The sequence below is a fragment of the Panthera onca genome, chromosome C2 (assembly GCF_046562875.1).
Source record: "Panthera onca isolate mPanOnc1 chromosome C2, mPanOnc1 haplotype 2, whole genome shotgun sequence".
Classification (NCBI taxonomy): Eukaryota; Metazoa; Chordata; class Mammalia; order Carnivora; family Felidae; genus Panthera; species Panthera onca.
In genome coordinates, this window is record NC_138347.1 from 108,029,338 (window position 1) to 108,047,055 (window position 17,718).

General features: G+C 35.3%; 1 protein-coding gene across 14 annotated transcripts in view; it reads right to left on the reverse strand.

Annotated features, from left to right (window-relative positions):
- Positions 1-17,718, reverse strand: part of LEKR1 (leucine, glutamate and lysine rich 1) — a 220,770-nt gene that overhangs the window by 119,108 nt on the left and 83,944 nt on the right. For all 14 annotated transcript variants that reach the window (XR_014135232.1, XR_014135233.1, XR_014135235.1 and 11 more), the window contains one exon: positions 12,752-12,937. Coding sequence is in view for 10 of the 14 variants with exons in the window: in XM_081790119.1 (XP_081646245.1) it covers positions 12,752-12,937 (186 nt within the window). In the remaining 4 variants the exon portion in view is untranslated. The remainder of the gene's footprint in view (positions 1-12,751; positions 12,938-17,718) is intronic.

Here is a 17,718-nt window from a genome sequence, read left to right on the forward strand (position 1 = left end):
CGACACGGGGCTTGAACTCACAAGATGTGAGATCATGACCTAAGCCAAAGTTGACACTTAACTGACTGAGCCACCCAGGCACCCCAAACAATTTCCTTTTTTTTTTCCTTTTTTCTCTTTTTCATTTCTTTTCTTTTTCTTGAATATAGAAAGAAAAAATTCATTTTTTATTTTTAATTTTTATTAGAAATACTTTTAAATTTTTTCTACTATATTCTTTACTTTTGTGTAAATTTTCAAATTCTAGTTTACTTCCATAATTTCATTTTAGTCTAATTCAGTGTATTCATTTTTTCAAATTTGCAATCAAATTCCTTTTTCCACCCCCCCCCCCTTTTTTTCTCTAATCTATCAAGCCACTTTCAACACCCAGACCAAAACACACCTAGGATCTAGCATCATTTATTCAATTTGTGTGTGTGTGTGTGTTTGTGTTTAATTTTTTACTTTTAATATTTTTTTAATTTTAATTTTTTCTACCTCATTAATTCCTTTTTTCCCTTCAAAATGATGAAACAAAGGAATTCACCCCAAAAGAAAGAGCAGGAAGAAACGACAGCCAGGGATTTAACCAAAACAGACATAAGCAAGATGTCTGAACCAGAATTTAGAATCATGATAATAAGAATATTAGCTGGAGTGGAAAACAGATTAGAATCCCTTTCTGTGGAGATTAAAGAAGTAAAACTAGTCAGGATGATATTAAAAAATGCTATAACTGAGCTGCAATCACGGATTGATGCCACGGCGGCAAGGATGGATGAGGCAGAACAGAGAATTAGCGATACAGAGGACAAACTGATGGAGAATAATGAAACAGAAAAAAAAAGGGACATTAAGGCAAAAGAGCATGATTTAAGAATTAGAGAAATCAGTGACTCATTAAAAAGGAACAACATCAGAACCATAGGGGTCCCAGAAGAGGAAGACAGAGACATAGGGGTAGAAGGGTTATGTGAGCAAATCATAGGCGAAAACTTTCCTAACCTGGTGAAAGACACAGACATCAAAATCCAGGAAGCACAGAGGACCCCCATTAGATTCAACAAAAACTGACCATCAACAAGGCATATCATAGTCAAATTCACAAAAGACTCAGGCAAGGAGAGAATCATGAAAGCAGCAAGGAAAAAAAAAGTCCTCAACCTACAAGGGAAGACAGATCAGGTTTGCAGCACACCTATCCACAGAAACTTGGCAGGTCAGAAGGGAATGGCAGGATATATTCAATGTGCTGAATTAGAAAAATATGCAGCCAAGAATTCTTTACCCAGCAAGGCCGTCATTCAAAATAGAAGGTGAGATAAAGTTTCCCAGACAAACAAAAATTAAAGGAGTCTGTGACCACTAAACCAGCCCTGCAAGAAATTTTAAGGGGGACTCTCTGAGGGGATAAAAGAAGAAAATATTAAATAAATAAATAAATATATAAATAAATAAACACCAAAAGCAACGAAGATTAGAAAGGGCCAGAGAACACCACCAGAAACTCCAACTCTACAAACAACATAATGGCAATAAATTCATATCTTTCAGTACATATCATTCAGTCCAAATGTCAATGGACTCAATGCTCCAATCAAAAGACATAGGGTAACAGAATGGATAAGAAAACAAGATCCATCTGTATGCTGCTTACAAGAGACCCACTTGAGACCTAAAGACACCTTCAGGTTGAAAGAAAGGGGATGGAGAACCATCTATCATGCTAATGGTCAACAAAAGAAAGCCAGAGTAGCCATACTTATAACAGACAATCCAGACTTTAAAATAAAGACTGTGTCAAGAGATGCAGAAGGGCATTATATCATAATCAAAGGGTCTATCCACCAAGACCTAACAATTGTAAACATTGATGCACCAAATGTGGAAGAACCTAAATATATAAATCAATTAATCACAAACATAAAGAAATTCACTGAAAATACCATAATAGTAGGAGATTTCAAAACCGCACTCACAGCAATGGACAGATCATCTGATCAAAAAATCAACAAAGAAATAATGGCTTTAAATGACATACTGGACCAGGTAGACTTAACAGATATATTCAGAACATTTCATCCTAAAGCAGCAGAATATACATTCTTCTCCAGTGCACATGGAACATTCTCCAGAATAGACCACATACTGGGACACAAATCAGCTCTCAGCAAGTACAAAAAGATCAAGATCATACTGTGCATATTTTCAGACCACAATGCTATGAAACTTGAAATCAACCACGAGAAAAAATTTGGAAAGGTAACAAATACTTGGAGACTGAAAAACATCCTACTAAAGAATGAATGAGCTAACCGAGAAGTTAAAGAGGAAATTAGAAAGTATATGGAAGCCAATGAAAATGATAACACCACAACCCAAAACCTTGGGGACACAGCAAAGGCGGTCATAAGAGGAAAGCATATACCAATCCAGGCCCTCCTAAAGAAGGAAGAAAGATCTCAGGTATACAACCTAACCTTACACCTTGAAGAGCTTGAAAAAAAAACAGCAAATAAAACCCTAAACCAGCAGAAGACAGGAAATAATAAAGATCAGAGCAGAAATTAATGCTATCGAAACCAAAAAAAACAAAACAAAACAAAAACAAAAACAAAAACAAAAAAAACAGTAGAACAGATGAATGAAACCAGAAGCTGCTTCTTTGAAAGAATTAACAAAATTTATAAAACCACTAGCCAGTTTGATCAAAAAGAAAAAGGAAAGGACCCAAATAAATAAAATCAAGAATGAAAGAGGAGAGATCATAACCAACACAGCAGAAATAAAAACAATAATAAGAGAATATTATGAGCAATTATATGCCAATAAAATGGGCAATCTGGAAGAAATGGACAAATTCCTAGAAACATATATACTACCAAAACTGAAACAGGAAGAAATAGAAAATTTGAACAGACCCATAACCAGTAAGGAAATTGAATTAGTAATCAAAAATCTCCCAAAAAACAAGGGTCCAGGGCCAGATGGCTTTCCAGGGGAATTCTACCAAACATTTAAGGAAGAGTTAGCACCTATTCTCTTGAAGCAGTTCCAAAAAATAGAAATGGAAGGAAAACTTCCAAACTCTATGAACCCAGGATTACCTTGATTCCAAAACCAGAGACCCCACTAAAAAGGAGAACTTTAGACCAATTTCCCTGATGAACATGGATTCAAAAATCCTCAACAAGATATTAGCCAACCAGATCAAACAATACATTAAAAAAATTATTCACCACGATCAAGCGGGATTTATACCTGGGATGCAGGGCTGGTTCAATATCTGCAAAACAATTAATATGATTCATCACATCAGTAAAAGAAAGGACAAGAACCATATGATCCTCTCAATAGATGCAGAGAAAGCATTTGACAAAATACAGCATCCTTTCTTGACAAAAACCCTCAAGAAAGTAGGTATAGAAGGATCACACCTCGAAATCATAAAAGCCATATATGAATGACCCAATGTTAATATCATCCTCAATGGGGAAAAACTGAGAGCTTTCCCCCTAAGGTCAGGAGCAAGACAGGGATGTCCACTCTCACCACTGTTATTCAACATAGTATTGGAAGTCTTAGCCTCAGCAATCAGACAACACAAAAAATAAAAGGTATCCAAATCGGCCAGGAAGAGGTCAAACTTTCACTCTTCACAGATGACCTGATACTCTATATGTAAAACCCTAAAGATTCCACCAAAAAACTGCTAGAACTGATTCATGAATTCAGCAAAGCAGCAGGATATAAAATCAACTCACAGAAATCGGTTGCATTCCTATTCACCAACAATGAAGCAACAGAAAGAGAAATCAAGGAATCGATCCCATTTACAATTGCACCAAAACCATAAAATACCTAGGAATAAATCTAACCAAAGAGGTGAAAAATCTATACACTGTAAACTACAGAAAGCTTATGAAAGAAATTGAAGAAAACACACACACACACACACAAAAAAAAAAAATGGAAAAAGATTCCATGCTCCTGGATAGGAAGAACAAATATTGTTAAAATGTTGATACTACCCAAAGAATCTACACAGTCAATGCAATCCCTATCAAAAAAACATCAGCATTCTTCAGAGAGCTAGCACAAATAATCCTAAAATTTGTTTGGATCCAGAAAAGATCCCAAATAGCCAAAGCAATCTTGAAAGAGAAAACCAAAGCAGGAGGCATCACAATCCCGGACTTCAGCTATACTACAAAGCTGTAATCATCAAGACAGTATGGTACTGGCACAAGAACAGACACTCAGATCAATGGAACAGAATAGAGAACCCAGAAATAGACCCACAAACATATGGCCAACTAATCTTTGACAAAGCAAGAAAGAATATCCTATGGAATAAAGACAGTCTCTTCAGCAAGTGGTGCTGTGAAAACTGGACAGAGACATGCAGAATAATGAACCTGGACCACTTTCTTACACCATACACAAAAATAAACTCAAAATGGACAAAAGACCTAAATGTAAGACAGGAAGCCATCAAATTCCTCAAGGAGAAAGAAGGCAAAAACCTCTTTTATCTTGGCCACAGGAACTTCTTACTCAACATGTCTCTGGAGGCATGGGAAACAAAAGCAAAAATGAACTATTGGGACCTCATCAAAATAAAAAGCTTCTGCACAGCAAAGGAAACAATCAGCAAAACTAAAAGGCAACCGATGGAATGGGAGAAGATATTTGCAAATGACATATCAGATAAAGGGTTAGTATCCAAAATCTATAAGAACTTCTCAAACTCAACACCCAGAAAACAAATAATCCAGTGAAGAAATGGGCAAAAGACATGAATAGACACTTTTCCAAAGAAGACATCCAGATGGCCAACCGACACATGAAAAAATGCTCAACATCACTCATCCTCAGGGAAATACAAATCAAAACCACAACGAGATACCACCTTACACCTGTTGGAACGGCTAACATTAACAACTCAGGCAACAACATATGTTGGCAAGGATGAGGAGAAAGAGTATCTCTTGCACTCTTGGTTGCAATGCAAGCTGGTGCAGCCATTCTGGAAAACAGTATGGAGGTTCCTCAAAAAACTAAAAATAGAACCACCCTACAACCCAGCAATGGCACTACTAGGTATTTATCCAAGGGATACAGGTATGCTGTTTCGAAGGGACACATGCACCCCAATGTTTACACCAGCACTATCAACAATAGTCAAAGTATGGAAAGAGCCCAAAGGTCCATCAATGGATGAATGGATAAAGAAGAGGTGGTATATATATACAATGGAGTATTACTTGGCAATCAAAAAGAATGAAATCTTGCCATTTGCAACTACGTGGATGGAACTAGAGGGTATTATGCTAAGTGAAACTAATCAGTCAGAGAAAGACAAATACCATATTACTTCACTCACATGAGGACTTTAAGAGACAAAACAGATGAACATAAGGGAAGGGAAGCAAAAATAACATAAAAACAGGGAGGGGGACAAAACATAAGAGACTCATAAATATGGAGAACAAACAGGGTTACTGGAGGGGTTCTGGGAGGAGGGATGGGCTAAATGGGTAAGGGGCACTCAGGAATCTACTCCTGAAATCACTGTTGTACTATATGCTAACTAATTTGGATGTAAATTAAAAAAAAATTAATTAAAAATTTTAAAAAAAGGAAAGAAAATACTGTATAACATTAAGACATTTGTTCCCTGAAAGTTGGTAGAACTTGCTTGTTAAAAAATTTGTTTTTTTCTTTGTGAGAAGACATTGCTCCAATCTCTTTAATAGTTATAGGGCCATTTAATTTTTTTGAGTAAGTCTTGGTAAGATATAGTTTTCTAATAGTATATCCATTTCATCTAAGACTTCACAGTTGTTGGCATAAGATTGTTGACAGCATCCACTTTTATTATTATTTTTTTACCCTTTATCTGTAGTAACTGCCCCTCTTTCATTACTCACATTTTAAATTTGTATTTTCTCTCATCTTCTGATTAAACTTGCCAAAGTTCTACTTTGTTGGTTTTTTAAAAAAATATCAATGCTTTGTTTTGCTGGTCTTCTTTATCATCTCTTTTCTATTTCACTCACTGCTGGTATTATTTTTATTATTTTTTCTTCTGTTATTTGAGTTTGTTCTTTCCTTCTTTTTTCTTTTTTTTTTTTTTTAAATTTTAGAGAGAGTGAGAGAGCATGTGAGTGGGGGGGGGGGCAGAGGGAGAGGGGGGTGGGATGGGGGGAGAGAGAGAAAGAGAGAATCTTAAGCAGATTCCAAATCACAACCTGAGCTGAAATCGAGTCGATGCTCAACCAACTGAGCCACTCAGGTGTCCCTGTCCTTTCCTTCTTATATGACTTCTAAAGCTATACATCTCCCTGAAAACACTTCTTTGGCTGTATTCCCCAAGTTTTGATATACAGTGCTTTTAATATCATTCTCTAGATATTTTACATTCATTATAATTTCTGCTTAAAACCAAAAGTTATTCAGCAGTGTATTTTTTTAAACTGTGAATGAGATAAGGATGCCCACTATTATTATTATATTCAAGATTGTACATGAAGTCCCAGCCAGTACATATGTGTCATGAACCAAGGATTATGAGTGATCCAACTGAAGCCCAATGAAGAAAGAGAGAAAAAAAAAAAAACAAGAGAAATAAAAATCTAACAAGTTTTCAGACTAAAGAATGAAGTACCTTTAAAGGAAAAAGAATCAGAGCTGCAGTAACATTTGCAACACTGAAAGCTAGAAGACAGAGCATCCACAGTGTACTGAGAGAAAAGAACTCAAGAATCCTATAATCAGCTGAGATTATAACCATGAAGCTGAGAATTACATTTTGTATTTTTAAGGAATATCTATAGCACTAGATCATGTATTCAACATACAGGAGAGCTCCACAAATTCAAAAAGGTATTATAAGTCACATTATTTAGTCAGAATACTCTCAAGTTAAATACATAATAAGAAAGTAACTCCTTCCCCAAATAATTAACTACATACTTAGAAATTCAGAAATATACTCCTAGATAACCCTTTCACCAAAGAAAAAATTAGAAATTACACAGTACCTAGACAGTATTAAAAAGGAGAATAATTCACATTGAATACATGTGACACAGATAAAATTTTACTCATAGGAAAACTCATTCCTTCAAATGCCTCTATCATTGAACAAAAAAAAGATGAGAAATAAAAGAACTAAGTATTCCCTTCAGAAGTCTGAAAAATAAAAACAAAAAATAAAAAGAAACTAGGAATAGGAAATTAATAAATATAGAGATGGGAAGTAATGTTATAGAAAATAAAAGTAATAGCATAAAAAATACAAAGGCTAGTTCTTCGAAAAGACTAAAAAATGAAGGCCTTGCAAGCCTGATAAATAATAAAAGATAAACGAAAAATAGACAAGATTAAAAATCAGATATCAGGCCTAATCACAGACAGAGGGAATATTTTAAAATAAGAGTATTGCATTCCATATTATGGGTATAAATTTGAAATCTTAGAGAGAATTGAATAATTTACCATCCAAATATAAAGAATCAAAACTGATGTGAGAAGAGCTGAATATTCAAATAGTCAATTACCACAGACAACTCTGAAAATACTAAATACCATTCAAAGATGTACTGAAATCAAAGGAGTTCATAACTGAATTTTACCTAATGATATGTGGTTCAGGTCAAGTTTTATCTAACTTTAAAAAACAGATAATTCATGTGATTAAACCTGTTTATTTATGATGTTCACTTAATTTTAATGCAAAGCTCTGATAAAATTAGTACTTGCTAGTAAAAAAAAAAAAACCTTATAAACCAATCTCATTTATTAATATATATGCACAAAATTTACAAATAAAATATATACATGTAGCAAATGATATATTCAAAAAGTAAATGATGCATGGCTTATTCCATGAAAGCAAAGACACTTCAACATCAAGAAATTCAATAATACTAGTCCATTTTACCAGTTGGTTAAAGGGGAAAAAACACTATTATATCAATAGATGCTGAGAGGCACTTAACAAAATCCAACAGCATTTCATTTAAAACATCTAGGGGCGCCTGGGTGGCGCAGTCGGTTAAGCGTCCGACTTCAGCCAGGTCACGATCTCGCGGTCCGTGAGTTCGAGCCCCGCGTCAGGCTCTGGGCTGATGGCTTGGAGCCTGGAGCCTGTTTCCGATTCTGTGTCTCCCTCTCTCTCTGCCCCTCCCCCATTCATGCTCTGTCTCTCTCTGTCCCAAAAATAAATAAATAAAAAAAATAAATAAATAAAAATAAAACATCTAACTAAAATTGGAATACAAGTAAAATAGTTAATTAAAAATAAATATTTACTAAAAACATCAAACATAATTCCAAGTGGCAAAGCACCAAATAATTGCAATTAAAATCAGTAAGTAGATATGGATGTTCAGTGTCATTATTATTTAACAAAGTCTGAGGGGTTCAAATGAATTTCATAAGATATTAACAAGATAAGAAAATAAAATAACAGATATAAACACTGGAAAAAAAATAGATGAACTCTTTTTGGGGGGGTATTGAGCAGGTGATACAATTGTAGAACTAGATAATCCAAGAGATACTAGCAAAAAAACTACCAGAATTAATATGAGGATTTTATAAAGTTGATGGATATAAGACAAATACACAAAAATCAATAACCTTTCCTTATTCTATCAACAAATATGAAGATTTCAATTTTCTTCCATTCTTTTAACTAAAACTGTCCTTTTTCCTAAAACACTGAAAACTGATGCTGGACAACTTGAGTTCAGCTTTAGAGAAATTGCCACAAAACTTGTGCCTGCTCTATGGGTCACAATGATCACCAGAGACACTTAAATTACAAACCAGAAAAACTCATCTGATTCCTGCTGCCTGTTCCCACACCATATGAGAATGCTTCAAGCCTGACATCTGAAAATCTTTCACTAGGAGCACTCAAGACCCAGACACTGGGTTTGTAATTTGCTCCAACCATTAACCTATATTTTTCTTTTGTTTCTGTAGAAGTGTCTCTTATTAATTACCTGATTGCTTGCTAAACAAAACAGAGTCTATATCATGGCTAACACCACCTGCTACACGATTAAGGCCTTACGTGACTCTCAAATAGCATTACAATATTAAGCACTGAAATAACTCATTCATAAAGCAGTTCTACAAAATAAAACAGTATTAGACGTTTTAACTGCAGCATGGGTGGAACATGTGCCATCATAAACACTGAATGCTATATATATATTCCAGATTATCACTAAAATGTAACAGGATTGCTAATTGTGCTCAAATTGGCACTTCTTAAAATTTTTTTAATGTTTTATTTAAAAAATTTTTTTAAATGTTTACTTTTGAGAGAGAGAGACAGCGCAGGGGAGGGGCAGAGAGCTAGGGAGTCACAGAATTCGAAGCCAACTCCAGGCTCCCAGCTGCCAGCACAGAGCCTGATGTGGGGCTCGAACTCACAGGCCTATAGATCATGACCTGAGCTGAAGTCGGCAACCTAATCAACTGAACCACCCAAGCGCCCCAATGTTTTATTTATTTTTTGAGAAAGAGAGAGAGGGAAGGGTGGAGAGAGAGTAAAACACAGAATCCGAAGTAGACTCCAAGCCCCGAGCTGTCAGCACAGAGCCCAACGCGAGGCTTAAACCCACGAACCGTGAGATCACTACCTGAGCCAAAGCCAGATGCCCAACCGACTGAGCCACCCAGGTGCCCCTCAAATTGCCACTTTAAACAATCTCTCCCTCTCCTTTAATAATTGGTTAAACTCCTGAACTGGAGGATTTTGGTCAACTATCAAAGGTCTCTTTATTGGGCTTCTTTTTCTCATAATAATTTCAATCATGTTTTGCTGTCTTTTAAATGTCTCTCCATCTGGTGCCCAGACTCCCTCAGTGGCATAACTTCCAAGTGGACAGATAATCCTTTCTACTCAAGGAGATTCATATATGTTGTCTACCTTGGATTTGGCTGCCTCTGCTTTTAACAATTCCTATAACCCCAAATGACCAATGCCCCTATTCAGCAGCAAAAAGTTACAGAAGATAAGACCTTCCACCCTCAGCAACCTTAAAGATTTAAAGGTCAAGTAATTCAGGGGGTAAATGATGAAGAGAACAAAGGTAAGAGAAATGGGGCTAAAATCATCTCTTTACAACTTGCAACCCCCCACTTATAAATTCCTGAGACATGCAGAGTGTGACATTCCTCAAGGAACTCATGGCTACTTTACTGTTGATGTTTCATTAAAGACTAAAAGCAACCTTATCTTAACAACAGCCCTCCAAGATCCTGGAGACCTTGCTTTTTAACATGCTCAAATTCCTTAGAGACTTACCTTATCCCTAACCCCCACTAACTAAAAAGTATATAACCAGTTACTCCTCACAATCCCAGTGCAACTCTTTCTGCCTACTTGTCCTGTCTCTGTGCTATAATAAAAGCACGTTTTGGCACCAAAACAAAAACAAAAACAAAATACCAAGAGACTGAAATAGTGAAAAAAGTCCACTTATAGTGGATGCAAAAACATGACAGTCATCAATTTAACAAGAAGGAAAAAGTAATATAGCCAAATAAAACTAAGAAATCATAATTAAAAACAGAAAAAGTTTAAAGAAATGAAAGGACATACTATATTCTTGAATGAGAAGACTTTTACAATATTGAGACTTAGTATCACTAAAAATGCCAATTCTCCAAAATTTAATATGTAAATATAATGCAATTCCAGCTAGAATCTCTGTTGGGATTAGAATTAAATGAAATTACCTTAACTTCATGTGGAAGAATAACTTCTTGTAAATATAAATATGTAAGAAAAGAATAAAGACTGGAGGAGAAAAACTTTACTAAGTATCAATTAGTCTTTGGATTAGAAGTAAATACAGGATCTTAAAAAATTCAAATTGAAGACAACTCCTCCACGTATATATTTGAAAAGTAAGAACAGTAGAAAGAGAAAGGATTTACCAGCTGTGAGATTATGTTATTAAGTCACTATATTCAAATGAATATGTATGAATGGTATATCAAATAAATTTGTGGAACAAAAGAGAACACAGTAATCAATGCTAACATATATAAAATTTTAACATATGACAAATAGTTCTATTCAGTGTAAAAGGATGGATTATTTAATATACAATACTGATACAACTGGTTATCCATTTGGAAAGAATAAAACTAATCCCCCATATCTCATACCATATAAAAAATAAATCTTACATGGATTAATGACTTAAATGTAAAAAAAAACCTCAAGAGACTATCTGTACAATTTAAGAATGTTTTAACCAAAACTAACCAAAAACAATACAAGACATATCATTTGATCACATCAAAATGAAAAATTTTGGTAGTAAAATTTACCATAAAAAGTCAACAAATTATACATTAGAAAAAAACCGAATATAGATTATAATTACTACATTATACAAACTGCTCTTAAAAATTATCAAGGAAAATTCCAATAATGCAATAGAAAATTGGCAAAATCTATAAATAGGTAATTCACAGAAGGGAAAATTAAAATATTTGATATCTGCTCCAACTTCACGTAACGAGTCCTTATTTTCCATTCCAGCACCACTTTCTCTCCAGATTTCCTAGTCTGTGGTGTGCTCCCATCATTAAATACTCTCAAGAAATGAGGTTCAGAGTCCTCTGTGACTTCCTTCTCTCCCTGTCTACTTAGCCAGATGTCCACCTCTCTAATCCTGGGTAGTCTGCTCAGTCTTGATTCTATCTTGGTTTTCCCATTGTGGCCACGGAGATGACCAAGGAGACACAGTGCGATGAGCACGAGTCTTGGAATCTGAACTCTTTCACTCCCTACCATTTACCAGCTATGTGAAAACAGGCTTGTTACCTTTCTAGGCTTTGATTCTCTTCTCTGCAAGATGGGATAATTATACCTGTTTTTCATGATCCCTGTGGCAATTGACAGAAGTAATTTACATACAGTGCATATTAGGACCCAAAAAATGTAGTTCCCTTCCTACTTCAGTTTGTTACAGTTAGTCTAGGGCCTGGGTTATCAGCAAAGATATTTTTTAAATGGCTACCTAGCTCCAATTTCTTGATTATTTGGAACACCCCCAATCATTGTAATAACTTAATTTTGCTAAAACACTGCTTGTATTATAGCATTCTCCTTGAATGAAAATTGATTACGAATTTTCAAGGATTCCTACTGCCTTTAGGGAAAAGTACAAATTCCATAGTCTTAGTGCCAAGACACTCATTCCTCTGAGGTAGAAATTTAAAACCTTTGCCCATAGTGCCCCAAACACAGGGGGTTTTTTAAATTTTTTTTTAACATTTATTTATTTTTGAGACAGAGAGAGAGAGCATGAACCGGGGAGGGTCAGAGAAAGAGGGAGACACAGAATCTGAAATAGGCTCTGTCAGCACAGAGCCGACGCGGGGCTCGAACTCACCGACCACGAGATCATGACCTGAGCCGAAGTCTGACGCTTAACCGACTGAGCCACCCAGGCGCCCCACCAAACACAGTTTTTAATTTTTCCTTGGGAAAATGAAGGAATATATTCACTTAAGTGTGAATGGCATTCACTCTCAATGGCAGAATCAGAAGGGATGATAGTAAATATTGATCACAGACACAGTTATTGACTTAGTTACTAGTAATTAGCCGTATTTGCAACACTAATTAAAACAAGATTTTGTTGTGATTATAAAAGAAATAAAAATGTAAATACTTCTTTGTTATGGCCAGTTGCTAACAACAGCAAATAAAATCATTCTCTTTTACCTAGTACTTCTTTTTCCAAGTCATGGCATCTGGTTTGTAAGTTTACTTCCTGTTGTTTGGATGTCTGAATCTGCTGAGACCTCAGTATGGCTGCATCTGACAACAATTTCAGATTTTTCATTTCCTCTTCAAGGCACATCTTATTTCTCTGGGACACTGTCAAACTTTTCTTTAGTATTTCTATTTCTGTATAGAAAAGTCAAAGTTTGCAAATAGACAAAATTGAATCATAAATCATTTCCCTGTAGAATGATTATTTTCTTCTAGAAAATCAATAGTTGAAAGTCAAGATAACTTTTCTGTCAGTAGAATGACACCTAACCAAAAAATTTAAATTTAGTAGTTATTCTGAAAAAAGAAGGATTGCATTGCTAAATGATGCTTGAAAAGTTTTAGTAGGTTAGCCTTTAAATTGTATTAAATGGCAATCCATCTTGCTTTTTAAATGCCCACATAAATGAATAACACAATATCTGCATAATGTTCTGAGTTTTATTGAAATTAAATTGTTTTCTTGGCAACATGATTCAGAAAAGTACATTTAAATGTGCTAGCGTGAACTGGTTGGGTGGCATTTCTAGGAGAGTAATTAGGGTACATTCTATACAAATTATGAATAAAGACAGTAGGGGTGGAGAGGAATAAAAGGATTCAGTGTCTAAAACTAATAAATTTATGGGCAGAAAGTATTAGTTAATAGAGCTTAATGATTCTAATAATACTTTGTCCACTCAAAATGAGACCAGAATTTTATCATAGCAATCACTTGTCATTATTCTATCTACTTAGATTAAGTTTAATAAAAATATGCCTTCACAGCATTATGTAGATTTAAATGTGCTAATTTTATATAATTTTGTGAGAAATGCATGGGACATATTATCCTTCAGAATAATCATCAAGCTCTCCCTTAAGCAGTCTCTTCAGCACTGTCTTAAACCACCACTAAAATATAAAAATACACACACAATAATGATAAAATACTATAAAATTTGTACAACCGCAATTAATTTGAATTGATGAGGAGGTGATCTATGTGAAAATCTGGACAGTCTGCTTTTCCAGATCGTTCACTTGGCATCCCCTTTCTTGTTTAGCTTATCCTGGGCCATGTGATAGGTGTAGCATGTGATTGGGGATCAGAAGAGACTGGCTTGGTCTTGGGGGCACCACAGCACCAGATAGGCTAGTGAAGACCTGAAGCAAAGAGCCAGAAGACAGACATGGCATCAGAGGCAATAGGGCTGGTAAGTGGTTAAAGGAGAAGTAAAGTGGTTGGCTAGACAGAGCACAGAGAAGAGAACATGCCTTAAAGGATGGTGAAGAATAGAATTAGGAATGTGGTCCAAGGAGAGAAAGTAAAATGTCTTTCTGTGGGTGATGAGTATGTCCGAAAGAAAATGTGACCGTTAAGACAGATTTAGGGGTGTCCACAAGGAGTCTGGCACCTACTTCACTTCTAATTGTTGCTCAAAATGGAAAACCTGGAGAAATAAATTGGCAGGGACCAAGTAAGTGAGGTTCTACTATATTCAAACAATTACTTAAATGGGAATATTTTTCCTAAGAATAACTATGTGCTTCTAAATACTTACGGATATGCACCCATTTGTGTAAAGAAAACTGCTAACACACTAGTGTGTAAAATCTTAAAAGAATAGAGTTTAAAAAATATGGAGGTTGCAGTTTTTCTTTAGGCCCAATTTTTCTCTAGTATTTCTGTATCCATAAAGGTGGCTCCTTCTGCTGAATAAACTGTATCATATCCTAATCATATCTGTGTTTAAGTCAGAATGACAGTGCAGAGGAATCCACACATGCTGTCACCTATTTTTCATTTGCCAGAATGATGCTGCTTAGGTTAGCAGGATGACTCTGTAAGCGTACACTACTATCTGTCTCTAAAATAACTACTCATGTCAACATGACTTTCTATCTGACATTAGAAGAATAAGAATCTGCAATACAAATTCAGTTGTGAAATATATTCTAATACATGGAAAAGTACAGCAAGATTTCCAAACTAATAGGAGCTATATTTCTAATGTGAAATTAGAAGACTAAAACTCAATGAAGGGGAATTAACTCACCCTCGACAAGTGACACATTCCCTGTACCTACGGCAATCCTGATGTCAAATATTGGGTCCTACCTTCATCATTCTACAGCATCATATCTTTCAGTCACGTGTTCCAATTTGGAGTTCAGAAGTTATGATTTCCACCATGTTAACCTATTCTGGTTGTTGTACCCACCTTGGTTTCCCTTATCTCAGCACCCCCTATGAAGAAGGTCCTTCTAACTTCATTCATTTGGCTTGCTATTGCTCATATGCTACCATGGCCTGGCAATCTTTTCTGACCCAATCTGGAAGTGACCTGGATCTTCCTAGAACTCATACCAATTTACACCATTTTTACTGCACTGATAATATGCATACATGTGATCTATTATTGGACTGTAAGTTACTTAGGCCAGAGATCATATATTAGTCATTTTTTATTCCACCCACAATTTTTACCATGATGTCCTAGAAATAACAGGAGCTCAATACATACCTACCAAATGAGTAAAGGCTTTATTGAGCAAAACTTCTAAATAGTTTCTGATATACTAGTTGAATACAGTATCCTGAATATTTTTTGTCTTATCTTGCCCTTTACTTCAGAGGCAAGCATTTTGAGTCACAAATTCTTTAATGTCAGGCTAGGTAAGGTAGTAAAAACAAGCAGCTAACATTTTTAATAGGATGAGAAAATAGGCCTATTTCATCCCTAATTTCTTCAATTTTATGAAAATGTGTGGACTACATTTCCAAGCCTAATTTGGAACTTGAATTTTAAAAATTCAGGAGCTATCCAATAGTTATTTTGAGAGTGGAAACAAATGATTCTACACTTAAAATAATCTACCTTGGTAAAAATATTTTTTCCTGAAATTTCTCTTATTAAAATAGGTATGCTCTACTTTAATAAAACCTAATCTATGCTAGCTCTCTCTCTCAAAAAATAAATAAACCTCAAAAAAACTTAAAAAAAAAAAATGGGTGCCTGGGTGGTTTAGTCGGTTGAGCGTCTGACTTCAGCTCAGGTCATGATCTCACAGACTGAGTTCGAGCCCCGCATTGGGCTCTGTGCTGACAGCTCAGAGCCTGGAGTCTGCTTTGGGTTCTGTGTCTCCCTCTCTGCCCCTCCCCCCTTGCACTCTGTCTCTCTCTCTATCAAAAAATAAATAAGCCTCAAAAAAATTTTTTTTAAAAGTAATACAAGAAAAAAAAACCCTAATCTATGAATATTTGAGCTTAAAAACATTGATTATATAAAGAGATAGCCACTCATTAGAGGGGTAGGAAATATTTTACTCATATCCGCTATTCAATAATCAACATACTTGTCAGCAAGAAAATATTAAGCAAAGCCTTTTCTAGGAATGTTGTTTCTGTTCTGGACTTTGATTTTAAGCCTAAATTTTAATGTGCAAAACTTTTAAAGTATCTCAAATAATGTCGTGAATTTGTATGGGGTTCACTATATTTATGAGTTTGCTAGGGCTGCTGTAACAAAGTAGCAGAGACCGGGTAGCTTAAGGGACAGAGATTGATTTTTTCACAATTCTGGAGGCTAAGAAGTCTGAGATTAAGGTATCAGCTAGGTTGGTTTCTTTCAAGGGCCATGAAGGACAGATCTGTTCCAGGCCTCTCTACTTGGCTTATAAAAGGCCATCTTCTTCCTGTGTCTTCAAGACTCTTTCTTCTGTATGTTTCTGTTTCCTCTGTTTTTATAAGGAACACCAATCATATTAGATTAGAGCCCACCCATTTAAATGTATTTCTTTAAGAACCCTAGGGGAGCCTAGGTGGCTCAGTCGGTTGGGAGTCCAACTTCGGCTCAGGTCATGATCTCACAGTTGGTGGGTTCGAGCCCCATGTCGGGCTCTGTGCCGATAGCTCAGAGCCTGGAGCCTGCTTCAAATTCTGTGTCTCCTCTTCTGTCTGCCCCTCCCATGCTCATGCTCTGTCTCGCTCTGTCTCTCAATAATAATAAAATAATAAAATTTTCTCAATAAAAAAAAATTTAAAAAAAAGAACCCTCACTCCAAATACAGATATATTCTGAGGTGCTGGGGATTGGAACTTTAACATATGAATAGGGGGGTGCAGTGACATAATTCAGCCAATAACATATTTTAGAACATTTACTGGCATTTACATTGTGATTATAAATATGTAAAAAAATAGATGAGCATGTGTTGGACTAGAAGATAAAATGGGAAAATGAAAACAACTATGTTAGGATAAAGGAATTAGGGTTTGTCTTACTTCTTATAAAAATGTTTCCATTGTTCTTTTTATATCAACTTTTCTAGTTTAACTTTTTTTTCCATTTATTTTCATTTCATTTATTTTCATTTCATTTTCATTTATTTCATTATTTTTGAGAAACAGAGAGAGCACAAGTGGGGAGGAGCAGACAGAGAAGGAGAGAAAATCCAAAGCAGGCTCCAGGCTCTGAGCTGTCAGCACAGAGCCCAACGCAGGGCTTGAACTCACAGACTGTGAGATCATGACCTGAGCCAAAGTCAGACAGTTAACCGACTGAGCCACCCAGGAGCCCTTTATATCAACTTTTCAATTGAAGAACTGTGTCATGCAGAATCAACTCACACCCTAAGAATATATCCACATAGATCATAAATAAAAGCTGGTATTAAAAAAGTATTTGTCATTTAAAATGTTTATAATATTGTCAAAGTTTATAGCTAATACAGCTTTTTTTAGCCGTTAGAATAAGTATCATATAATGCTAGCTAATGTAAATACAATTATTAGTATTAATCTTACATAATTTCTTTATCTTAATAAGATTTTTCTGTTGTTCTTAGTCCTATTAGCTTAATCATATGGACTTAAAATTATGTCTCTAGGAAATCTTTACAATTTTAGACATTCTAATAGATGTGTAGTAGTA